The sequence below is a fragment of the Arachis ipaensis genome, chromosome B9 (genome assembly GCF_059453495.1).
Source record: "Arachis ipaensis isolate K30076 ecotype BB chromosome B9, ASM5945349v1, whole genome shotgun sequence".
NCBI lineage: Eukaryota > Viridiplantae > Streptophyta > Magnoliopsida > Fabales > Fabaceae > Arachis > Arachis ipaensis.
In genome coordinates, this window is record NC_142444.1 from 6,348,918 (window position 1) to 6,375,309 (window position 26,392).

At 30.6% G+C, this 26,392-nt stretch overlaps 2 protein-coding genes across 4 annotated transcripts; both read left to right on the plus strand.

Annotated features, from left to right (window-relative positions):
• The first annotated feature begins 6,422 nt into the window (after nucleotides 1-6,422).
• Nucleotides 6,423-10,004, plus strand: LOC110269271 (uncharacterized). The gene is made up of 2 exons (XM_088498598.1): nucleotides 6,423-7,943; nucleotides 8,505-10,004. Exons 1-2 carry the CDS (start codon nucleotides 6,423-6,425, stop codon nucleotides 10,002-10,004), a joined length of 3,021 nt encoding a protein of 1,006 aa, XP_088354724.1.
• Nucleotides 10,005-17,217: 7,213 nt separating this feature from the next.
• LOC107617344 (ubiquitin carboxyl-terminal hydrolase 6) lies at nucleotides 17,218-24,916 on the plus strand. Of its 3 annotated transcripts, XM_088497805.1 has the most exons (18): nucleotides 17,218-17,518; nucleotides 18,257-18,402; nucleotides 18,581-18,616; nucleotides 18,708-18,815; nucleotides 20,000-20,100; nucleotides 20,188-20,314; nucleotides 21,157-21,216; nucleotides 21,303-21,370; nucleotides 22,177-22,227; nucleotides 22,327-22,435; nucleotides 23,086-23,174; nucleotides 23,392-23,461; nucleotides 23,571-23,651; nucleotides 23,751-23,846; nucleotides 23,947-23,995; nucleotides 24,107-24,217; nucleotides 24,309-24,383; nucleotides 24,625-24,916. In XM_088497805.1, the coding sequence occupies exons 1-18, from the start codon at nucleotides 17,509-17,511 to the stop codon at nucleotides 24,678-24,680; spliced, it is 1,443 nt and encodes a 480-aa protein (XP_088353931.1). In that variant the 5' UTR covers nucleotides 17,218-17,508; the 3' UTR covers nucleotides 24,681-24,916. The 3 variants fall into 3 exon arrangements, with proteins under 3 accessions (XP_088353931.1, XP_088353933.1, XP_088353932.1); XM_088497807.1 differs by lacking the exon at nucleotides 18,581-18,616 and having other exon boundaries at nucleotides 17,253-17,518; nucleotides 18,257-18,424; nucleotides 18,687-18,815; XM_088497806.1 differs by lacking the exon at nucleotides 18,581-18,616 and having other exon boundaries at nucleotides 17,253-17,518; nucleotides 18,257-18,406; nucleotides 18,687-18,815.
• Nucleotides 24,917-26,392: the final 1,476 nt, after the last annotated feature.

The window sequence follows — 26,392 nt, forward strand, 5'->3', positions numbered from 1 at the left end:
ATCATAATCAAATAGTAGTTCTAAAAGGTTGCATGAATTAGTATGTTTAAAAGGCAGCGTTTAGTTATTGTTGATGTCTCTAAGACTTAGACACACATTTTTTATTTAGTTTGGTGAAACTCAAATATTTAATCTATATCTATATTAATATATAATAAGTAACTAGTGCTTGATTCATTGCTTGACAAATGTCTACTTTATTTAGTGGACAAGTGGTGCATTTATTTGCATGACAAGTAACATAATAGAAAATTAAACAACTGTTCAAATTTTGAATTTTAAAAGCCAAATCTATTATTTATTAATATATAATAAATAACTAGTGTTTAATTCATTGCTCGACAAGTGTCCAATTTATTTAGTCAACAAGTGGTGCATTTATTTGCATGACAAGTGGCATAATAGAAAATCAAACAACAGTTCAAATTTTAAATTTTGAAAGCCAAACAAAATTGATTTTGAGCGCAATCTTTCTGTTTTTAGAACAGATTTTGAAAATTGAAATGAGAGTTATACTGTGCAAATTTAAATCTATTCTATCTATATAAAAATTGGACTTTTACACTTAATGATGGAACTAATGTGAGTATTTCCTGGTTTATTTTATTTAATTCGTTAAAGTAAATCAATTATAATTAATTAATTAATTTGATTGCCAATGAGTTATAGCTCAAATGGCATAGTCTTTCTATACTCAATTAAGAAGTTGCGGGTTCGAGTCTCCTATCTTTGGTAAAAAAAAGTAATTAATTTGATTAGACATTCAAATTTCACCATTTATTATAATTTATATGAATTAATTAATTTGGTTAATTATATTAATTATTTGATTTGATTGAAATAAATATCAAATTATTTAATAAATAATAACTATGATAATGAAATATATGAATTAATTTAATTAATTTATTTTTTTCAATATCATCTATTTATACAAGATCAAATATTTTTTACTCGTTCGCTCTTTTTTCTCTCTCTCTTCCTCCCTCCCCTTCTCTCGTGTTTAGAGTACAAATTTTATAATTTATTTATTTTTTGTTTCTTTTATCTTTATTTATATATTTCATTTTTTTTATATTTTTTAAAATTATTGTTTATTTTAATTGCTTATTATTAGGTGCATACTCTTTTTTTTAACTTCTGATTAACAAAAAAAATGTGTCATCTTTACGTTGTTTTTAAATAATCTTACTATAATTTTATTTTATAATATTCTATTTTGTCATGTGTACTTCAATTCATATATATATATATTGTCTTTTTTTTTGTGATTCACAATTAATATATACATTGTTCGTGCATGTGGTTTATATGTTAATGTTTTTATTGATTATCTTTATTATTATTATTTCTGTGTGTCTCTTTGTTGCTCTTTATTTTAGTTATGTTCATTGATTTTTTTGTATTAATGCTCTTTTTATTTGAAATATTGTGACAAATTAGAGTGTATATTGTGACCCATGTGATATTCGTTAATAATTTGGTGTATCTTTTTAGATGGTTTATGTTATAATGTGTTTAAGAAGTTGGCTTAAAATTATAATATGATATATAAATTTATAATATGATTTATAGTATGTTAAAATATTAGGACATTATCATATAGATATTTTTTACTTGGCCATTACATTCAACTATATAGGATCTCGAAAATTATGCAATTATGTGATTAGTTATTTTTTCATATAATTATTATATTGATCATTTACATTAGTGAGACTATTTTCATTATTAATATATATAAATATGTTATTATTTATATAATTGATTGAATCATCTTATTCGTTTAAATTTAATTTTATTGAATTAATTATTCAATATGCCATTGCTATTTCTATTTTTAAAGAATTTTTTAAATATTATTTAACAAATCTAATAACATAATAACAATTAAAAATTACAAAATAAAAAATTTTTTAATGTAAAAATAGATCAAAAAGAATAAATTTATTTAATAATTTTTTTAGGATATATATATTTTATAGATAATTATTGTAAAACATAAAAATTATTAAATCCTAACGATAATTATTAAGAATATATGATTATTATAATTAAAAATAATATTAATTTAAATAATATACAAATAAATCATATCAAATATAACAATTTAAAAGAATTACTTTTTAAATAATATAGTTTATGATATTTAATTTTTTACTATTTATTTAAAAAAATATAATTACTTAATGATATTTATTTTTTAAATTTACTATGTATACAATTTTATTCTTTTTAAAATACAGTAAATCCAGCCCAGTAAGTCGCAGACTCGCAGTGTTGTCCACCTCTCGCGACGCAACAACAACTCCATCGCCTACTCGCCTTCCTTTGTTTTGTAACCGCCATCGCCTTCCTCCGTTCGTATAGCCACCATTGCCTTTCTTTGTCCTTCTGCCACCGTCTCCCGCATCTCTCTCATTCTCTTTTGATTTTTTTAAATTTAGTTTATTGTTAATGTCTAAAAATAACAAATATGTATAAAAAATATGAGGAAATTTGGAGATAAGGATTTCGGGTTTGAGATGGGGTGGAGTTGGGGGTACTATGGGTTGAATTTGAAAGTTGTATTTGACATTAAAGTTGGGGTTAAGGTTTTGGTATTTTTTAAGGTTATAAAAGTATTTGAAACTAATTAAATATTAAAGATATTTTTTTTAAATATCTATTATATATAATTAAAATTAAATTTCACTAATTAATAATATATCTGATATGGTATATTTTTAAAGGTGTTCTTTGATTTATTTCATTTGATTCATTTAAATACGTTAATTATTTATTTATTTATTTGATTGAGATAAATTTCAAATTATTTAACATTTTGTTTGACCACATTAATTATAACTAATCAACTATATTAATTATTTGATTTGACTAGAATAAATAATTTGATTTTGTTTTAATTTGCACTAATTTTTAATCTTATATATTTTCATTAATAATTTTTAAAAGTGTTATAATTTATTTATAAGATATTTTTTAATTATTGATAAATTACCATTTGTACCTATGAAAGATACTGACACAGACAAATGTACCCATATAAGAATAAAACGACAATTGTAACCACGGAAGACAAATGTATCCATATAAGAATAATTTTTAATTTTTGGCACACAGAAGCCATCTTTCGTGGTTACAATTGTCGTTTTATTCTTACATTAATATATTTGTTAGCATTTATATCTTTCATGGGTACAAATGATAATTTATTCTTAATTATTTAACTTATTTTATTGAGCTAAACAATATAATTAATTTATTATATCAATTATTTAATTTAGTTCATTTAAATGTATATTATTGACTCAATTTACTGATATGTTGATATTTGAGTGTTATTTATTAAAAGATTTTTTTAAAAAAAATTACTTGTATCAATAATTATTATTTTACATACTGACAATTTAAAACTCTAGACACAAATTATTTTTGTTATTCCACAAAAATTAAGACAATATATATCAATTATGTATTTATCTTATCTTTAACAATTTTGATAGATGTTTAAATTAACAAAAAACATAAAATTGTTTCTAGATAAAATTAGAGCCCCTTCAAGCCTTCAACTCAAGAATAGAAAAATATGATAGTGAATTTAACAATGTTGATTATATTACTTTAATTCTAAGAATGAATATAATACTAGAATATAGAAAAGTTCTAGATAGATTTAAAAAAAAAATCATAATAGTTTCTTTTACTATAATAATAAAAAATATAATTTAAAAATAATTTTTATCTCATATTATATTATACTTTCTCAAATTAATTTTAATATGAAAGTAAGAAAATTTACAAATTTTACTCATGAATTATGAGAAGAGGAATGTTAGGGGGCCAGTAATTTTGGTGTTTTGTAACCATCAATTGGCTATCAATAGTGTTTTTAATGGTGTGAGATTACATCTAATGGTGGGAGATCATTCACTTTTGTTTTGATGGTTAAGTGCTGGCCAGAAAACACAAAAGTTGCTGACCTCTAGACTTTTTCTTATGAGAAAATGTTTATATATTTAACTACTAATGTTATTTAAAGAATGATATTTAAAAAAAAATTCTAATGTAAATATTTTAATTTAATTACAAACTATATATTATTTTTAGTGAATAATTGTCATACTTTGAAAATAAAAAAATTATTTATTGATTTTATTCTTTTTAATATTAAAAATAGTTAAATTTTAAATTTAATTAATTTTATAAAATTTTTATAACAAAAATTACTATGCCTGTTTTTATCCCATGTAGAACACGGATATATTCTATTTATTTATTGATAAAAATTAGATTTTCAAGAATTAAATTTTACTCAAAATTGAATTGAATTTTGGTATTTAAAATAATAAGTAAAACTATGGAATTAAATTAAACTTCAATATTTAAAATGCTTATTAAATGAATTAAAATTTTATAATGGACAACTTTATTTTTTATTAACGCATCATTATACTTAAATAATAAATAAATTTATTTATTAAATTATATAAAATAATTAAAAATTATATTTTGTAACTAAAATTATTTTCAACTTTGTTGATCTCTTAAAAAATTGGATTAATCTAAAAATATAAATTTAAAAACAGTGTTATTAATTAAAAAAATTAAATGGTTCTCCATGATTGATTTCAACGATAAATCCAACAAAAAAGATGAACTATCAAGAATTAACTTGTTAAGTAATTCAATGCCATAACAAGTAAAAAAAAAAATCAATTATTAACAACAAATTATAATAAATTAGCAACTAATTAATATTATTAAAAAAATAAAATTATGTCACTTTTTGTTAGTGTCATAATTGATATAATTTCACTTGAAAATGTTTAAACAAAACAGATTGACAGATACTTGATGTTATTAGTCTAAGTTAAATACGTAAATTATACATGTGGAGATATATTTTTAGTTCTATATAGTAGACCTTAAAAAATGGTATATATTAATTATTAAGTGAGTTGAAGAGAAGAGAAAAAAAAAAAAAAAAAAAAAAGAGAGAAAAAAAAAAAAAAAAAAAAAAGAAGTAGTTAATTTTTTATAACTCAAACAGCATAATCTCTATTAAAGTGCTCTGTTAGGGTTTCTTAGTGCTCTGTTAGGGTTTCTTAACGGAGTTTCTAGTGCCGTCAAGGCTACATTGTCAAGATCAATTAAATCTCAATACAAGTCTACGTAATCTGCATGGCTGAGACAACGAGGGATGAAGATCGGATCGAGGAAGACAACCTGAAAGGAGGTAGGAATGTGATTCTACTAGAAGAGGCAGACATATCAAAAGGTATTAACGCTTGCTCCAATAGTCTCTATGGCAGACTCTTTGCTTCCAAAACCTTCTCAATTGGAACCATGGGGAATGCTTTAAAGGCTATATGGGGAAACCCGGAAGGATTTAGCGTGAGTGACAAAGGGGATAATTCCTTCCAATTCTTTTTTAATAAAGAAGTGGATGTCTTGCGTGTTGAACGTGGTTCTCCATGGCTATTCAAAGATTATGTGCTCCATGTCAAGAGATGGAAGGAAGATCAGATCTGTGATGAAGAGATTATTTCCAATTTTCCAGTTTGGGTTCAATTTTGGGGTTTGCCAGAATCGTTTAAAACCCTCGAAGTTGGACGTAAATTGGGAGAGAATCTGGGCACAGTGTTGGAGGTAGGTAAATTTCAGATGCGAGGCAGAGAAACTAGGATTGTGAAAGCCAAAATCAATATCGATGCTACCAGGCAAGTGAGAGATCAGTTAATAGTGGCAGGACCTAATAAAAAGGAGGTAGAAGTGGCACTGCGCTATGAGAAACTTGGAAAGTTCTGTACCTATTGCGCAAAATTGGGGCACGAGGTGAAAAACTGCCATGATCTGCTGAAGGACACAGAGAGTGAGATGGTAAAAGAGGATGACATTGGCGAATGGGTTAAAGCTAGCCAAGTGGGAACGCGAATCTACTCTGAAGGAGAAAGAACATTCAACAACTCAACCCAAAACCAGAATAAGGCCACTCAACGTAAGAAAAAACCGGTCTTAAACTGCTTATTGGAAGAATTTGCAGGGATGTCAATGCAAGAAGGGAAACAAAGTTTGAAACCACAAGACACTGGTAACAGGGCAGCACCTGAGTCACCTCAATCAGCCAATTCTAGAACAGAATGCATGGAGGTTATCATAGCTGGTCAGTCCAATACCAAGGAGGATGAAGGGCAGCTTATGCAATTCGCTATTGGGGAGTGTCTCACCACAGAAAAAGGCAGGAAGTGGAAAAGGTTAGCAAGACAAGGTGCTGCAGAGTCAGATACTAAAAGTGAACCCAAAAAAAGGTTGATGAGTGGTATAGCTGAAGTAACTACAAAGAAAGCAAGAACAGAGGATGAAAATGCAGTTGAACAGATGGTGGAGGGTGCCAGCCTACAAATGGCACCCAAGGCGCCATGAGAACTATAGTTTGGAATTGTCGGGGTTTGGGGAGACCCCTGACAATTCACACCTTAAAAGGGATCTGTAAATCCCACTCCCCCGAGATTGTGTTTATAAGTGAAACAAAGAACCAATCTCGACAGGTGGAAGCAAAACTTCGGGTATGCGGCTACGAAAACTGGCATATTGTTAACCCGGCAGGAGTGGCAGGAGGACTTGTGCTAGCTTGGAAGGACAGCATCAGTGTTCAAATTATTAGCAGTGGAGAATTTTTTGTGGCAGCCGAAATTAAGGAAGTCGGAAGCAGTGAGGTATGGGCGTTCATTGGTGTCCATTTGAGTTGTTCAGAACAAATTCGATCCTTACAGTTTGAGGAGCTTATAACAATGAGCCAACACATGGAAGGAAAAGTGGTAATAGCAGGCGATTTTAATGCTATAACAAGCCAAGCGGAAAAGGAGGGTGGAGGCCAAAAATCAGCAACCACCATTGCAACATTCACTAATTTTATTGACAGTAACGAATTGGTGGATATTGGAATGGTGGGGCACCCCTTCACGTGGACAAATCGAAGACAAGGAGAGGATTTGGTGAAGGAGAGGCTTGACCGCTATTTAGTTGGGATGGAATGGAAGTTGAAGTTTCCGAATGCAGTGGTGCACAGGCTCACAGAGTCAGGCTCGGATCATGCTCCAATTTTGATGGAAACCGAACCTCAATCCTGGCATAGTAAAAGGCGGTTTAAATACCAGGAACGTTGGTGTGGAGAAGAGGATGTCAAGAGAATTGTCAGTGAAGTGTGGAGAATGGAAGTTGTAGGCTCGGCTATGTTCTCCTTGGCCCAAAAGTTGAAAGTTTGTAGACATAGACTGGTTCAATGGCAGAAAACTCACAAAACAAACTCCCGGAAAGAAATTGAGGACCTTCAAGCTAAACTAGAGGAGTTGCGGGTGGCTGGAATCAATGGGGGAGAGGAGGTTACCAGTTTGGAAGAGAAGTTGGAGCTGGCATATTTGAAAGAAGAGAGCTATTGGCGAGAAAAATCTAGAATCAAGTGGCTAAAAGAAGGAGATCAGAACACTAGATTCTTTCACCAGAAATTTCAATCAAGGATGCGAAGGAACAGAATTTGGAGATTAGTGGGGAGGGACAATGAGATTGCATCGAAACCGGAGGATATTGCAAAGGTAGCTGAGGACTACTTTTGCGATATTTTTACTTCTTCTTGTTCGGCTGATCCGAATCCATACTTAGAGGATTTGGAGTCTAAGGTTACAGCTTCCATGAACCGTAGGCTCCAAAGGCCAGTAACTATGGACGAGGTCAAAAGAGCTACATTTAGTGTTCATGCTCAGAGTGCTCCTGGTGATGACGGGTTTACAGCTAAGTTTTTTCACTTTTTCTGGGATATAGTTGGAGGTGACGTTTTTAAGGCAGTGAGAAGTTTCTTTCACAGTGGCAGAATTTTAAAAAGCTTCAATCATACTCAAATTTGTTTGATTCCAAAGGTGCCAGATGCCAGTGACATGACTCAGGTACGACCGATCAGTTTGTCTTCAGTTATGTATAAAATTATTTCTAAAGTTATGGTGCACCGATTACAAGGTATTATGAATAAAATTATAAGTCCAAATCAGAGTGCGTTTCTCAAAGGAAGACTCATTTCAGATAATATTCTAATTGCCCACGAATGTATGCACTATTTGAAAAATAAGAGAAGTGGGGCAGAGCATGAGATGGCTATTAAACTAGACATGAGCAAGGCTTATGATAGGGTTGAATGGCATTTTTTATGGTATATTATGGATAAGCTGGGGTTTGATGCTAAATGGATTAACTGGACTAAGGAATTGGTAACGACTGTTTCTTACTCTGTTGTTGTGGAAGGTCAACCATTTGGCTATTTTAGGCCAAATAGGGGCATCCGACAGGGTGACCCCCTATCTCCATATCTCTTTCTTTTTTGTGCAGAAGGACTTTCCTTCTTGCTACACAAGGCAGAGCAAAACAGATTAATTCAAGGAGTTCAAGTTAATCGGAGATGCCAAACAATTAATCACCTTTTGTTTGCTGATGATTCAATCCTTTTTTGCAAGAGCGCACCTAATACAAGCCAAAGCATTCTAGAATTGCTAGAGACCTATGAGGGTTTTAGTGGGCAAAAAGTCAATTTGAATAAGTCGGCTATCTTTTTCAGTCACAACACTCCTCAGAACACAAGACTAGCAGTTGCTCAGACACTAAATATTGAACATATCGGAGCACAAGACAAATACCTGGGACTACCATCTATAGTTCAAAAATCAAAGAAAGCAACCTTCGGAGCTATCAAGGATAAAGTTCAGAAGAGGATTATGGGTTGGAAAAGAAGTATATTGTCATCAGGTGGCAGGCACACGCTATTGAGAGCGGTGGGGGAGGCGATTCCTATTTATACACTCTCTTGTTTTAAGCTCCCGGACACGCTGTTGACTGAGATTCATAGCATGCTCTCACAATTTTGGTGGGGTCAAAAAGGCGCAGAACGAAGAATGGTTTGGATTAAATGGGACACAATGACGAGACCAAAGAAAGATGGAGGGCTGGGGATCAAGGATCTAAGGGCGCAAAATTTGGCTTTATTGGGCAAGCAATGTTGGCGTCTAATGAAATACCCTAATTCTACTATATCAAGAATGCTCAAAGCTAAATATTTCAGATATACAGATTTCCTACATGCAGAGATAGGAAGCGTACCGTCGTGGGGTTGGAGAAGTGTTCTTGAAGGGCGCAAGGTGATCGAGAAAGGCTTGTTATGGAAAATAGGCTCTGGCACTAATGTTCGCATCTTCCATGACCCCTGGCTCCCACCACCAGTGCCCCTTAATGTCCCTCAAAATGCACTCACAATCCCGCCAAATATGCAAGTGTATTACGTTAGTGCGTTACTAAATCCTGATAGAAGTTGGAATAAAAATCTGATTGAGTCGATTTTTTCAGTTGATATATGCAATAAAATTTTTTCAATCAAACCAACAGAGGAAGAGGATGAAGTTAATTGGTGCTGGACAAAATCTGGTATATATGAAGTTGGGTCAGGATACAAAATTGCTTATGGATTCTTTCATTCTCCTACTTCATTGAGGTCTCAGAACATACACAACAGAGTCTGGAATAGCATTTGGGAGTTGAAATTACCACATAAAATTAAGATTTTTCTATGGAAAAGTCTTCATGAAAAGCTTCCGGTGTTGCAACAAGTTCACAGCCGGTTCGCATCCACTCCTGCCACTTGTCCAAGATGCATGTTGAAGGCTGAATCAATTTCTCATGCTTTGTTCCAATGCCCCCTGTCTTCAATAATATGGAGCCTAAGCTTAATAACCCCTGACCTATGGATGAGAGAAGAAGAAACTTTTTTCAATTGGTGGCAACGAGTCTTATCCTGGGCAGTGGCTCAATTCGACGGTAGACAAAAGACCCTCCTCATAGTGGCGTTGTGTTGGAGCACTTGGAAAGCGAGAAATCGATGTGTTTTTGAGAAGGTAATAAGCCCAGCACCAGAGATAGTGAAAGAAGCTAGCAATTTAGTGCGTGAACTCGTGAACCATACCTGATAGATGCTACTTTTTCTTTACTCTTACTTTACTCTTCTTTAAGCTCTTAGTCTTTCAGTCACAGCTGATGATAAATGGGAATACCCAATTCTTTTGTACTTCCTTATGGAAACTCTTTTATTTTATATTAATAAAATAATATTTATCTTTGGAAAAAAAAAAAAAAAAAAAAAAGAAGAGAAAAAAAGAAAACTATAGAAAATGAAGGTGTTGAGAGAAGAGAGGGTGTGTGTCGAAGAGCAGCAAGTGATGAGAAAAAATAAAGTTAAAAAAAGTAATTAGATTATAAGGATATTTTAGGCATTTTAAATTTTAAGTGAAATTCAATGAAATGAAATTTCAAATTAGACCTATTTGAATTGGAATTAATTTTAGAAAAAAAATAGAATTAAATTGAATTCTATCTAAACTAATTTAATTATTTTTGTTTTAAACACGAGAAAGAAATTGAACTCTAGAAGGTTTTCAAATACCCTGTAAAAAGATTCCGTCGTTGATAAAAAGGTATATAAAAAATATTATCGATAAGAGCTAATAAATAATTTGAAAATGCAACAAAATTAATCAATAATTATTGTATTTTTTATAAGTGACAAAATAAACATTTTTATATAACAAATGACTTATCCATTTAATTTGAATTTTTGTGCTGACATTTAAATAAATATTTTAAAAGTGCAAACAAATCGAAACAAAATATGGTCTCTAGATTTTTCTTTTTTATTTTTCAAAAAATATGATAATTCACAATAAAAAACTTTTTAAAAAAAATCACTTGACATAAATTACCAAATTTTAAGGATAATAATATTTTATTTTTTAAAATAATAATTGAAAAATTTTATATCAAAATATGATTTCTATTTTTTGTTTAAATATATATTTTATATCTAATTCCTTTTATCGCGTCCTTAAATCTTTTAAAGATTTATTTGTTGTCAAGTATATAAACTTTTGAATACCATTTTAATAATTTACTCTACTAATTTACTATGGTGAGCTGGTGATCACTTATTTTTCAATTTATTAAGAAGAGATATAAAAATATCATCCTTAGGAAAAGCATGAAAAAAAGGGAAAGAATTTGAAAATGTTATAATATGAATGCTCATAATTTAATGATTCATGACCTTCGTTAATCATTCAAATTCATCTTGGGTGGCTTAAATTTTCAAAGGTAGGTGGTTTAAAACTTTAAATTTTTAAAGGTGGACTAAACATTAGTAATGTTGAAGATAGGTTCACAAGCCCTAAGACACGACGGAAAAGAAAAACTGAAAAACAAAAGCAAACATATATTTGTGCTGTGGTAAACAATATATGTGCATATAACAGTTAATATATTATTGAGTATAATATAGAATTTAAATTATAATAAAATACATATATTAAAGAATATTAATATTAAAATTTTTAAATTTTATTTTTCTATTTCATAATTATTCTATCTTCTCTATTTATTTATTTTACAATAGAAAATACATCAAAATAATTCTCAAAAATATATATAAAGAGTTTTATACCTACATTGAATCATTTATTATCGTATTAAAAAAGATCAATTATTTTCTGCATACAAACATTTTACTTATACAAGTCATACAGGTCTATATATTCTATTGCACATCAGATGTGCCTCTTCTAGTACATCAATTTTACGCGCCTCATAATTTAACAGATTTTTCAATCAACGCGCTTATCTTTCGTTATCGTCATTACCAACACCACCTCCTCTTCCTCCTTTTTTTTTCATGGGAATTTCTTTCCCTCCTTCCTTTTCCTCATTCTCCTTCTTATTTTATTGTTGAAAATAATGAATAATTCAAGTTTAGATTATCAATTGAACCAAAACAAAATTGATTATTGTTTCGAATCCAATCAAGTAGTTGTGGTGTGGTTCGATTCTAGTTAATTTTTTCGTTAGTAGTTTATGATTCTATAGGTGAATAATATTTCATCGTTGATAGTTTGAATTGAATGTAATGTAAAAGTTCTGCATTGAAGAAAATATTTTTCTGTATTCGCAGTAAATTTGGGTGTAACACGAAGATATTTGGGTATATTCTTTAAGAATTTTCGGTGTATGTGTGCTGATAAATTCTGCATAATTAAAAACTCTTCTTCTCTATCCTCCTCATTTTCTGCTGCTTCTTCTTCTTCTTTTTTTTTATCATCATCATCATTTTCCTTTTTTTATTATTCATCATTTTTTTCTTATTTTATCTTCTTAAGTTTCTTCTTGTTTAACTTTTTTAACAAGAATAAAAATAAACAAATCAAAAAAAAAAAAAGAAGAAACACATAATGGAACAAAATTACTTGGAAGAAGATGAACTTACATTCGTTTAACTAAAAAAAAAAGAAAAAATGTAGCATTAGAGAAAACATTTTTCTATATTTGCAACAAATTTGGGCATAATACGGAGATATTTAGGTGTATTGTTTACAAATTTTCGGTATTTGTGTGCTAATAAGTTCTACATAATTCAAAATTCTTCATCTTCCTTATTCTCATCTTCTGCTGCTTCTTCTTCTTTTTTCCATCACCATCTTCTTCTTTTTTTCTTATTCAACTTTTCCTTTTTGTTTTACCTTTTCAAGTTTCTTCTTGTTTTACCCTCTTATCAATACCTCCTCCTCTTTTTTCTCCTTTTTTTTATTGAAATTTCTTTTCCTCCTTGTTTTTCCTCCTTCTCCTCCGTCATCAGCTATCTCATTGTTGAAAATAACGAATAATTCAAGTTCAGATTGTCAATTGAATCAGAACAAAATTGATTATTTTGAATCCAATTAAGTGGCTGAGGTGTGGTTCAATTCTAGTTAATATTTTCGTTAGTAGTTTATGATTCTGTAGGTGAATAATGTTGTTTTTATTTGTGAAAATTTTTGTTCATCGTTGATGGTTTGAATTAAATGTAATGTAAAAGTTCTGCATTAAAGAAAATATTTTTCTGTATTTGGGTGTAACGCGAAGATGTTTGGGTGTAACGCGAAGATGTTTGGGTGTATTATTTAAGAATTTTTGGTATATGTGTGCTAATAAATTCTGCATAATTCAAAACTCTTATTCTCCCTCCTCCTCATCTTCTGCTGCTTCTTCTTCTTCTTTTTTTCATCATCATCATCATCATCATCTTTTTTTTATTCATCTTTTTTTCTTGTTTTATCTTCTCACGTTTCTTCTTGTTTTACTCTTTTAATAAGAATAAAAACAAAAAAAAAATCAAACAAAGAAAAAGAAAAAAACACATAGTGGTACAAATTTACTTAGAAGGTGATGAACTTACATTTGTTCAACTAAAAGAAAGAAATGAGAAAAAAAAAGAACAAAAAAAAATGCAGCATTAGAGGAAATAATTGTTTGTATTACAGCAAATTTGGGTGTAACACGAAGATATTTGGGTGTAACACGAAAATATTTGGGTGTATTGTTTAAAAATTTTCGGTATATGTGTGCTGATAAGTTCTGCATAATTTAAAACTCTTCCTCTTCCTCCTCCTCCTCATCTTCTGCTGTTTCTTCTTCTTCATCTTCTTATTTCATATTCTCATAATTCTTCTTGGGAGGAAAAAATCAAACAAAGAAAAAAAATACATAATGTTGTAAAATCAATAGAAAGAGAAGGAGGAAAAAAATGTAGCAACAACAACAGTAATAAAAAAACGACGATGAAGATGAAACACGCGAAGTAAAAAGAGGAGAAACGCAAAGAAGAAGGAGGATGAGGAAGAGGAGAAGAAAAAACGCGAAGCGCGCTATGGAAACATTTGAGTAGCACGTGTTAACACGCTTGTATGAGTGAGCGTCTTTTTTGTAGGTTTGGCCCAACTTGTATGACTTGTAAACCAAAATAACTTCTATGTGTAGTACTTCAAAAAAAATAATAATTTTTAAAGTTATTATTAAAAAATTTATTCAAATAATTGAATCTCATTAGATGACAAACATATCAAAAAATAAAGTATTTTTTTCTTAATATTTACAATTCTTTTTAAAAATATTTCTAACATTTAGTTGTATTTAATTTTATTTTTAATATTTTTTATTTGTATCAAAATTATGTCTGGATGTTTATTTATATAAAATATTAAATAAAATATTAAAAAATTATAAAAATAGTTTTTATACAAATTGAAAACATTAAAAATAAAATTAAATAAACCAAAAACATTAGAAATAAAATTAAATGAAATTAAATGTTAGAGAATATTTTAAAAAAATCACAAATATTAAAGATAAAAAATATACTTTATTTTATATCAAAATAAATCTTACATTAATAAATTAAAAAGACAAAATACAAAGACTATAACCATAATTTAAGAACCAGTGTGACTATTTTACAATTGATGATAATTACAGATAGTCTAGTAAGCAATTATACAAGATAAATATTAAAATAAGTCTAATTTTTCAACTTACTCTCACTTTTCCTATATTTTCTTTATTTTAAAAAAAAAAACCTCTTAAACTAGTCACAAAATAAAGGGTATAATATAAGAAAAAGTATTAAAAAAATTAATTCACCGATTTAATTATTTTTATTTTTAAAATAAAAATATCAAAACTTGTATCTTTTCAATGTTTTTGAAAAAAACTTTTATTCTAAATTTTATTTTTTAATTATTAAAAAATAGATTGATAAATTAAAAATTTAAATAATTATTCATAATATAATCTCTTACAGGTCTTTTTTTAAAAATAATATTTCTCAATTCAACTGATTAAAAATTAATCCGTCCTAAAATCAGAATTCTATTTAAGAATTTGTAATTAGTTAAGATTCAAACATCTAACACTTAAAAAAAATAAGTAAATACCTATTTTGTCCTTGCTTTTTTTTTTTTTTCGAGAGACAAAACATATTTTAATGATTTAATCACCCGAAACCTCAACCACACTTCTATCTATCTATAAAATTTTACAAATTGACCTCTATTTCGAGTTGATAAACAGTGACCCATTTTATGTATCCGGTGAAATTTGATGTACCATGTCACAGTGACATGTTTTAACACTGACAACTTTTTTTTCTCTGAACGACTTCTATTCACCAATTTTATCTATCCCTCCCTCATTTATCAGTAATATATTTTCAATTTTTACACCTTAAATCATAAAACAAATCATCATAACTCTAACTATTTGCCTATTACATCTGTTTTCACCATTAATTAAAGAAAATAGAAAGAACAAATCAGAAACATGATAGCTAAAGAGAATTAGACTCAGAAGCACGGGCGGAACAGTCGAATAGGACAACTAGCAGTGGCAAAAATAGAAGAGAACACAGGGCGGCAAACGAAATAGACAGAGGAACCAGAGGCAGATTCAAAAGTACGGACGCAAAAGGCAAACTAATTCTCTCTTTTATGATCTCTCTTGAAGGCCAATATGACTATGTGAGTTTGAGCCAAGGGGAGTTGAAAAACAGATAAGGAGAAGAAAAGGAAAGAAGAGAAAGATAGCAGTAACAAGAGCCAAAGGTAGTTAGGTAGTGTTTGGTGGAGAGACAGAGATGGAAAGACTGAGACTGAGAGACATAGACTAAGAGACAGAGATTGAAATAAATTTCAGTATTCTGTTTGGTGTAAAATGGGAGACAGAAATTGAAACAAGAATGAAACTCTAATTTAATTTGCACAAAGAGTAAAATTAGAATTAATTAATTAAAATGAGGGTATTTTAGATATAAAATGTTATTAAAGTTTCAGTTTTCATCTCTAAAAATTGTAGTCCCTTGTGTCATCACTTTTTGGAAGTACTGAAATACTGAAATGTTAGAGACAAAGACAGAAATTTTAGTACCAATCTCTAAACCAACAAACGTGATACTGAGTTTCAGTCTCTTAGTTTCTGTCTCAGTACCTCAAAACAAATACTTAGGTAGCGTTTGTTTTGAGGTAGGGAGACTGAGACTCAGTATTATGTTTGTTGGTTCAGAGACTGGTATTAAAATTTCTGTCTCTATCCCTAAAATTTCAGTATTTCAGTACTTCCAAAAAGTAGAAACACATGGGACTAAAATTTTTAGAGATAGAGACTGAAATTTTAACAACATTTTATATTTAAAATACCGTTATTTCAATTAATTAATTCTAATTTTACCCTTTGTGCAAATTAAATTAGAGTTTTATTTTTGTTTTAGTTTCTATCTTCCACTTTGCACCAAATAGAATACTAAAATTTATTTCAATCTCTGTCTCTTAGTCTCTGTCTCTCAGTTTTAGTCTTTTCGTCTCTATCTCTCCACCAAACGCTACCTTAGGGTCTTAAGTGTTTGTTTGGGTGCCATTATTTTGCTAAAAAATATATTTTTTCATATAATAGTAAAAGTAAAAGTATTAGAAAAATAAAATTTTTTGAGAAGCTGTAATTTACATTTTTTTTAAAAGATTTTTTTTCTCTCTTAAATAAAAGATGTTTTTCATGTAATAAATAAACAAAAAAGTATTTTTATATTGTTATACCCAAACATAATTGATAGATAAAAAAATCTTTTTGCATGAGATACCCAAACATAAAATTACTTTTACTTTTCCATAAGATCTTTAAAAAAAAAATTCAAAAAAAAATATTTTCTTAAAAGCTCACCTAAACAAGCTCTAAGTTTTGACCAGGGATTTTTAGTCCTTTTAACAAATTAGTATTAACATCTAGCACCTCACTATATACATTAAATGAGCACCCATTTATCAATCGAGAATAGAAGTCAATTTGTATAATTTTATAGATGGATAGGGTTTAATTGAAGTTTTGGGAGATTAAAGTACGTTTTTATGCTTGTTTGGACGTTATTAAATTGATAAAAAAAATATTTTTATTTTTAATGTGTTTAGCAAATTTTTAATAGAAAAAATAAAAATATTAAAAAATATATTTTTTTTGAGAAGTTATAATTTATATCCTTTTTTAAAAGAATTTTAAAAAAGATATTTTTTACATAATAAATAAATAAAAAAATATTTTTATCTTATTTTATCCAAACATTGATAGATAAAAAGATCTTCTAATATAAAATATCTAAATATAAAATTTCTTTTATTTTTATAAAAAATTATTTTAAAAAAATATTATTTAAAAAAGATTATTTTGATAATAACACTCAAATAAATTCTTTATCTCTAAAAAAAAAATCAAAAACTAAATAAAATATTTATTTTAAAAAATTAATAAATCAATCACTAGACCAAACGGTTAGTTATCTCCCACGGTTTATCTTGAGAGAGTTATCCAACGTTAACAGCAACCCAAACGAGAAGAAGTGGGCCATGCGTTCATCTTCCATCTTCGCCTCAGCTATAAAAACCCACACACGAAACTACAATAATACACCGTCCAAAAAAAAGAAATTACAATAACACGTTTCGTATCGTTTCGTTTTGCCCTTTGTTCAAGCCAACTTCGTTCTCTATTTCTCTGTTCACAAACAAATAAAAGTATAAAACTCTTATTTTCCCTTCTTCCATCACACTTTCCTGCTTTTCGATCCTTCTAGCCACCATGATTCCAGGTCAGAAAAATTCCTTCTCCATGCTTTCGTCTATGCAGTTATTTTTAACAACTATCATCATCATCATTATTATTATTTGTTTTTTTTTTCTTCTTTTTCTTTTTAATTGTTTGCTGTGCGTTTGTAATCGGTGTGATTTAGGGTTTTAGTGTTACCGGGTTTGTGTAGTATACCAAATGGAATGAAAATCTGTGTTCATCGGTGATGTTTTAACTGGATATAGGGATTTGAGCTCGATTTATTTGTTTTTTTGTTTTTTTTTTTTTGGACGAGTTACTGAGTGTCATATATTCGTTGGACTTGGCATCACTGTTTTTTTTTTTAAAATATTTTTTTAATGTTTTTGTGGTTTGTTTATTATTATTGTTTTGTATTCCTTGGTGTATTGTGATTGTGTGAACCTTGGGCTGTGGAGATGTAGCTGCATTTAGCTTCTTTTGAAGTCAATCTGTTTCCTAGGAATAGTGACAGGAAACTATGCTGGCACATTGCACCTGCTGTATAGTTGTTTTTAAAGTATAAAACGCATTGTCTTGCATTTCTTGAAGACTACAGGTTATGAGCCGAAATTGTATTCTGTGGATGACTATGCAGGTCTTGGTTTTTCCATAAGATTTGAAATTCAGTTTACCACTATTATTGATTATTGCTTCATCAATTGTTGTTTTGTCTCCTCACATCATGCTTTACGTATATTTTATTATACTTCTCACTGCCAAAGTAAATATTTGTCTGCAGTTAGTGTAAAATGGCAAAAGGAGCTTTTCAAAGATGTAGAAATTGATACTACCCAGCCTCCTTATGTTTTTAAGTGCCAATTATATGATCTAACTGGGGTACCTCCTGAAAGACAAAAAATTATGGTCAAGGGTGGTCTGTTAAAGGTTAGTATATGAATGTTAGATTGTGACCAAACCAACTGATGCTGAAGCCTGAATATGCTTAATCTTTTTTTGCTTAAGTTGACTTTGAATAGATCTTGTGAAAGTATATCTACTATAAGTTGGAATGGAGTTGTTTTTGAACTCCCTTTTTGTTCCTTTATTTCCTTTTGTAATGCAGGATGATGCTGATTGGTCAACATTAGGAGTGAAAGAGGTTAGTGGTGCTGTAATGTAATTTTTAGTACTATTCAACCATTTTTTATGCTGCTTTTATCTGAAATTAGCTACATGATCTATTTTGGCAGGGACAAAAGTTAATGATGATGGGTACAGCAGATGAAATTATTAAGTCTCCAGAGAAGGGAACTGTTTTTGTTGAAGATCTTCCTGAAGAAGAACAAGTAGTTGCTGTTGTAAGTTTAAGCTGTTTTTGTCTATACTCTATGTTTATGAATGGAGGAATGCTTGTGTTTGTTAATAGTTTAGCTCTAAATCCTCTTAATATCAGCCATTTATAAAACTTAGTGGTGTATCTTCACCCCCACCCCCTAATAGTTAGAAACTATGTGTATTGTTTGCCAATAGCGCCTTCATCTTCAATTTGTTTATGACAATAGTCTCTTTCCCTAACTCCTTTTTTTTTTTTTTAAATTAGCTCCAGGTCAAGTAACTATGATCTTCAATTTTGGAAATAAATGATTGAGCAATATTCTCGTTTCTTTCCACTCATTTTTGTTTTCCTAAGAATGTCAACTATTTCATGGTCTATAAATAATTTTGGTGGAGCCTTGTATTGGATAGTGGTGTAAAAAGTGGTTGCAGATTGCAACTTCTCCTCAGTATTCTGGTTGTATTATGATTTCTTGTTTTGATCATCTTGGACTTTGTGTTATCCCACTTGAGATAATTAGATGAAGATATGTTAATTTTTCTTATGTTCACATCAACATAGATCTTCTTTAATCCTAACATAAATAGTCCGTAGGTCTAATTGCTGGACAGTTGTTCCTTCCCCTCTCCCCCTCCCCTCTTCCCAGTTGCAAAATACAGAGCAATTATGTTTATGGTATGATAAAGTTATATGTAACATCGTATTAGTTGTCCATTTATGCATGATACCACATTTTTCCTTAGATAGTTAAATGTCACTTTTTTGCACTCGAATTTCTTATTAAAATGATACCCGCTTGGATTGATTACCATTGAATGAATGTTTTGGTGTTGTTAATAACCGAGGGTCCAATGTGATGTCACATTTACCCATCTTAAGACCAAATGGTTGTTTTTATATCTATATTCTGTTATTAAACTCGAGTTAACTCTGATAATTAGGTTCTGTAATCGAGTTTACAATTCTAATGTAAACGCTTACAAGCTTCTGATTCCTCATGTAAACTGTTATGAGTTTAGTTTTATGATTCATGCGTTTGATTACCGGACTATTGAGGCCGAGTACTATTGGGTGAGCCTTATTGTCTATGGAACATTGAATTTTATTCTTTTATTTGTTCAAATTTAACTTGTGCTTATTTGAGTCATACACTAGTTTCATTCTTTAATATCTGATTTTTCTTTTCTTTCTTTTCTTTCTTTCCAGGGACATACTGCTGGCCTTTTCAATTTGGGAAATACCTGTTATATGAACTCAACATTACAATGTCTCCATTCTGTGCCAGAGTTGAAGTCAGCTTTGATTCAGTGAGTCCTTTAACATTAGTTGGCAACTTTCTTTCATGCATTTATGGCCTATACCTGAACAATGTATGCAAACTCTCTTGGACTCAGGTACTCACATTCAGGAAGGAACAATGATGTTGACCAGTCTTCTCATCTGTTGACAGTTGCTACCCGTGACTTATTCAATGAGCTTGATAAAAGTGTCAAGCCTGTGGCGCCAATGCAATTTTGGATGGTACATTATCTAACTAGACTGCTGCTATATTTTTTAAGAATCTTTTTTATTTCCATCCTTATATGTTATGATGTCATACGATTTTGGGATGACCTTTTTTCCTTTCTATATTGGAATGTTACAATATCTATGCACAATAGTGCATATTTGAAGTGCTAGTAACACATTGGTTTTGGATAGATATCTTTAGAATTCTGGTTCAAACTTCTGGTTTCAATTCAGTTGAAAGCAATTTGTTTATGATTTTATAATAGTACATTTGAAATTTCATAATATGTATTAGGTTGATTATTGTTGAAATTCTGGTACAAATATTTGGATACTTGTTATTGTGGTACTTTTTTGATGAATTGATTTCTATTCATTTGGTATACATTAGACCTCTTGAAAGAGTAATATTGCTGTTTTTTGTTTCATTATTGTAAGATTTTATAATCACTTACTCTTTGCTTCATGGGAAATAAATTGTGGGATATTCTTGAATTATCCAAAGTAGTGCTTTTTCCATTGAATAGGCATTGAATGAGCCTTTCCTTTAATGGTTGGGAGAAGACTCCGTTAAATATGATTTCTGCGTACTGTCTATCCTTCAGGATGGAAGTCTTTCTGTAGGACCCGTCTTTTATAGTTCCCCATATTTATCACCTCTGCTTATGTTTTGAAATCATTGTTTATCATTTTCCATTTCTTGTGACATTTCATGAGGATAAGTTGCTCTCATTGTGAATTGAAACTCTTTCTTCGTATATTATATGTATTTTAATACCTGGTTATTGTTTTATTCATGTTTCATTATGATTGATGGAAAGTGATTTTGTTCTGATTTGTTAATGCATTTCCAGTTATTGAGGAAGAAGTACCCTCAATTTGGCCAGCTGCATAATGGAGTGTTCATGCAACAGGTTTATATGTAGAATGTCACTTTGTTAATTTAGTTTAGTTTAGTTTTTTAAAATAAATGACTCATGTTATTTTCCATGTCAAACAGGATGCTGAAGAATGTTGGACACAACTTCTATATACACTTTCTCAGTCTCTAAGATCTAATGGATCCAGGTAATTTTGCCCTTGCTTTTCAGTAACTAAATGCAATTGCTGCAATTCTTGTAACCATATTTATTTGTGACGAAGGTCAACTTGTAAAAAATTAGATTTTATCTAGAATCAGAAGTTGTAAAATTGTAAATTGTAGAATTGTGACAGATGGAAAACATGAATAATAAATGAACAAAATATTACATTTTTATACAAGATATCATAAATAATCACGTTTGACATGATTCAACTTGAAATAAAATGCACAATTCTTCATTAATAATTCCATTGTCACATAGCTTTCAACACAGGTAATAAAACAGAAATATATAATTATCCAACAAATTATCACTTAAAAATAAGGAGTTAGGAGTGATAATATAATATATTTTTGAGGAGAAGGATGGTATGAACAGAACATAGCACAGCCGAGGAACGAAGGCGCAGAGCATAAGAAAGACTACAGCAATTGCACAAATAATGGTGGCGATTGTGCTGCTACCAAAGAAGATATAGTCATGTAGAAAAGAGAATACTTGCAACCCTGCAACCAACGGGGAGAGATAGGAGAAGAGAGTTCCCTTGTTAATAATACTGTTTCTTCCCCCAAAGAAGTTTTATATTAGTATATGTACTATTGAGGCTCTATTTTTGTTTTCAAATCCTTGCCCTTCTGTCTTATAAATGAACTCTGGTCCTACTAGCTTAAAAAAGTTATGTGCTACATGTTTAAAAGAAGTCTTCATTTGTATGTTACTTGTTTGTTTTCCATGCACCTATTTCTTTCATGAATACTCTACTTCTATTTACATGTTATCTTTTCTCAGTGAAAATGCTGATGCTGTGAAGGCTCTTTTTGGCATAGAACTTATTAGCAGGTATACATAGACCTTATTGTGGAATGGTTGGCCTCTAATGTTCTATAGTAATCGTATTCGTAATGTATTGTGAGATTATTTTTTTTTACCTCTTATTAGGATTCATTGCCAAGAGAGTAACGAAGAAAGCTCAGAAACAGAATCTGTTTATTCACTTAAATGCCACATATCTCAGGAGGTGAACCATTTGCATGAAGGAATAAAACAAGTAAGGGTTATTTAATAAATTGCAGGAATGAGGCCTCTGTTTTTCCATAGACAATCCTGTTCATATTTTTAACTAAAGAATGTATTTTCACCTTGCAAGTCTGTGCCCTCTTTTTATGCTCAACTTGTTCTGTCAGCCATGATAGTGTTCTTGATCTGTTTATCTCTTCTCTCCGATTTCCTTGGAGCCTCTTTCTTGCTTAAAGCTACTGCTGATAATTTTGTTTTTGATTATTAAGCTGAATACTATTTCATTGGTTAAAGTGCAAATATACAGGGGGTTTCTGAAAATTACATTAAATTCAAGATATTATTTTTCTATGGTTCTGTTCAATCTTTACTGCTGTTGGCCTGTTGCTGTTCATCCATGATTTTTGCTTATTATGCCAAACAAGTAACTTCAAATGTAGACATTCATGCCAAAATTAAGAGTACACTTCCACCAAGAGATTTCTAGTAAAAAAATATTTCTTGGTCATGAATAACCCAAACAATGATTGTGATGTCGACTGATTAGAATTAGAAATGCTATAGTTAGAACAACATAATTCGTGTGTACAAATTTTAAACTGTTTGAATGTAGTGGATTCTACGCAATTTTTCTTTATGATGAATGATTCCTCTATTTGTTAACCCAGCTGACTTATGCAGGGATTAAAATCAGAATTGGAGAAAGCTTCCCCTGCTTTGGGCCGTAGTGCTAACTACTTGAAGGAATCACGCATCAATGCCTTGCCAAGGTTGGCATTCAGTTTTGGATATATTTCTTACATTTTGGCTTTTGTTTACTTTAGTCTACATTTTAATGTAGCATAATTTAGCCTCCATTGTATTAGGGTGTAGTTGTATTTTCCCTTGGTATACGATAGTGCATCTCGTGGTTGAGCTTCATTTCTTCATTGCTAATTGCTTAAGGGGGGCAAATCTGAGATCAATTTCAACTCTTTCTTTTTGAAGGTATTTGACAGTTCAGTTTGTCCGTTTTTTCTGGAAGAGAGAGTCCAACCAAAAGGCCAAGATTTTGCGGGTATAGCTCACTATCTTTCCCTTTTTGTGTACTTATGGATAGAGCTGGTGCTGGTTTGATATTGTTAATTAATTTACATTATATTTGTGAATGTGCTTGGCTATCTCAGAAAGTGGATTATCCTTTGGAGTTGGATGTTTATGACTTTTGTTCTGATGATCTTCGCAAAAAGTTGGAAGCCCCAAGAAAGGTTTACACACTGTTTTTTCATTTGAAAATTCTGGTTGTTCTGGTATTTGCTTTACGAAAATGTGTGGTCTATGTTCTCACTCTGGGCATTTTACTTTAGCTCCTAAGAGATGAGGAAGGAAAAAAGCTTGGTCTGAAAGGCAGTGAGAAAAGCTCAGTTCAAAAGGATAACGATGAAAAAATGGCAGATGCAGAGGTGAGGAAACTTAGACTCCCATTCCATACCATATGACACACATACCTTGTTGTGCATAAGTAGCTACAAGCCATATACTTCATTTGTTTCATTGATTCAGGGATCTTCAAATGGAGGAGGCGAGCCATCTGTAGCTCCAATGGAAGAGGGTAAAATTGACCACATTCCTCTTTCTGCTATCTTCTTCCTTTCCTTTTTGTTTATTTTTCCCTGTTATCAATCCTCTATCTGCTTCTGACACTCATTGTCTGTGTCCATAGGTGAAAAAGCTACGCAGATGACTGGAATATATGATTTGGTTGCCGTATTGACCCACAAGGGTAGAAGTGCTGATTCGGGACATTATGTTGGTTGGGTCAAGCAAGAAAATGGTGTGGATCTTGGATAACACATTATGTTCTTGATTTTTTTTTTCCTCCATGTCTTTTCAAAGTAACTTAATAGTTATTTTGTTGTTTGTAGGGAAGTGGATAGAGTTTGATGATGACAACCCCAAACCCAGAATAGAAGACGACATCACTAGACTATCTGGAGGAGGTGAGAATATGCAGAATTAATGTGTGGATATGGATAATATGAAAAAATTATCTATCATCCCCTTTTACAATTGAGCCTATCATACCAAGTAAAAAACGAATTTGCATGAGTTCCTCTTTCTTTTTCTTCCTTCACCGGCTTAGCTCAATCATTATAGTTTAATCCATCCTTTTCTTCTCGTTATTATTTGTGGGTGAGATAATAGATTAATAATAAATTGTTATATGATGTTTGTCTCTAGGTGATTGGCACATGGCTTACATAATCATGTACAAGGCTCGTGTTGTATCTGTTTAATTGTTCGGAGAAAGAGTCCATTTCCTGTCTTTTGTGAGATTCAAGGATTGGTGTAAAAGGATGGTATACGGTTGTTTATATTTAAGATTCAAGGATTGTGTAAAAGAATGGTCTGTTCTTTGCTTGTATTTTACCCATGAGGTTGATATTAGTTAGTATTTTTTACTTGTTTGAATTAGGCATTGTATTTTTAATTATTTATTTTTAAAATGGATATATAAGGATTTGAACCGAAATTTTGTTGGTGACTGTTCTCCTTTAACTCCTGAGAGCTCTGATAGATCGAAGTTATATCTCTAGGACAAGCATGTTTGCATCTCTATTTTTTTTTTGGCCCTTCCAGTCAAGGTCACCATTTCATATCATAAACAAGGTGTATAGAATCATCAACATTATGATGTATCAAAGTCGGTTGTCAGGCTTGGGTTTTGAAGGGTTTGACTTGGTTTGGTGTTTTGTTTGCCGCCGGCGGAAGTGGGGAAGAGGGAGAGTACATTAATGACAAACTTGATTGCTAGCTACCACTCTTCTATATTGCATCACTATCTGATACTAATAGTGGTAGGTTAACAAGAAACAAAATCATACATTTAGAATTCTTTTCTTTTTTATTCTATAGAATCCATGGCAAAAGGGAAGGGGTGTGTCTGTAAGGGTATAACTTGACAAAAAAGAAAAACTAAGGGGAATATAAATTAGAGAATAAGATAATTCATAATTGCCAATGATCAATTTTCTAGTGAGAAATTTGTCGTTTTTAGCAAAGTATCTGGTTTGTTTTCCTTGTTTTTAGGTGCATTCTTTGCTTGCTCAGCCCGGCTTCTCACTATACCATTGTCCAAACATTCTTTACAAAACCAAAATTTATCGGATAGTCATGTTGAAGACTGTGAAAGGAATCAATTTAATTCGACTTGATCTTAGTTTCCCTAGGCATTTCGGGTTGAACACTTGAACCTCACTCTCCAATTCACTGAAGCATAGCCTACTTTTGGCATTTGGACAAGTTAATAACTTAAAAACTTAACACTATATTTGGTTGGAGGGAAAATGAGTGGAAAGAAAATAGATGGAAAGAAAATGAATAAAAAATGATATTTTTCTTTGTTTGGTTATCAAAGAAAATAAGAAGGAAAGAAAATTCTTGTGTAGGTAGGGGTGTCCATGGATCGGATCCGATCTGCATATCCGCGGTGTTTATCCGAATCCGATCCGAAAATTGCGGATATGGATCCGATCCGCAAGGCTTTTGGATCGGATCGGATCGGATCCACACACTAATCGGATCGGATTGCGGATTTTGTGTTGATATCCGCATATCCGATCCGCATATCCGCGTATCCGCAAAATTAAAGAAATAAATAAGTAAATATTCTTTTTATGTTTTATTTCAATTAATAATTATCATATATGTTATATTATTTTAATTTATTATTTAAGAAAAGTATGTTTAATATTATTTTAAAAGTAAACATATTTAAAAGAATAGAAAAAATGAATTTTATTGATATTTTTTAATAAAAATAAGCTTTTAAAAATATTTTTGTGTTTTGCGGATATATCCGATATCCGATCCGATCCGACCTTAAAAGCTGCGGATATTGGATCCGATCCGATCCGATAATTTTAATGCGGATCGGATCGAATTTTTGGCCATATCCGATCCGATCCAATCCGCGGACACCCCTATGTGTAGGTTTCACAAAAAAAAA

Excerpts from the sequence above, each read along its gene's own strand:
- LOC110269271 (XM_088498598.1), top strand. The coding sequence starts at position 6,423 with ATGAGAACTATAGTTTGGAATTGTCGGGGTTTGGGGAGACCCCTGACA. Across the intron at positions 7,944-8,504 it reads ATGCCAGTGACATGACTCAG|AGCGCACCTAATACAAGCCA; the intron begins GTACGACCGATC and ends CTTTTTTGCAAG.
- LOC107617344 (XM_088497805.1), top strand. Across the intron at positions 20,315-21,156 it reads CGCCAATGCAATTTTGGATG|TTATTGAGGAAGAAGTACCC; the intron begins GTACATTATCTA and ends ATGCATTTCCAG. Across the intron at positions 24,384-24,624 it reads CACTAGACTATCTGGAGGAG|GTGATTGGCACATGGCTTAC; the intron begins GTGAGAATATGC and ends GTTTGTCTCTAG.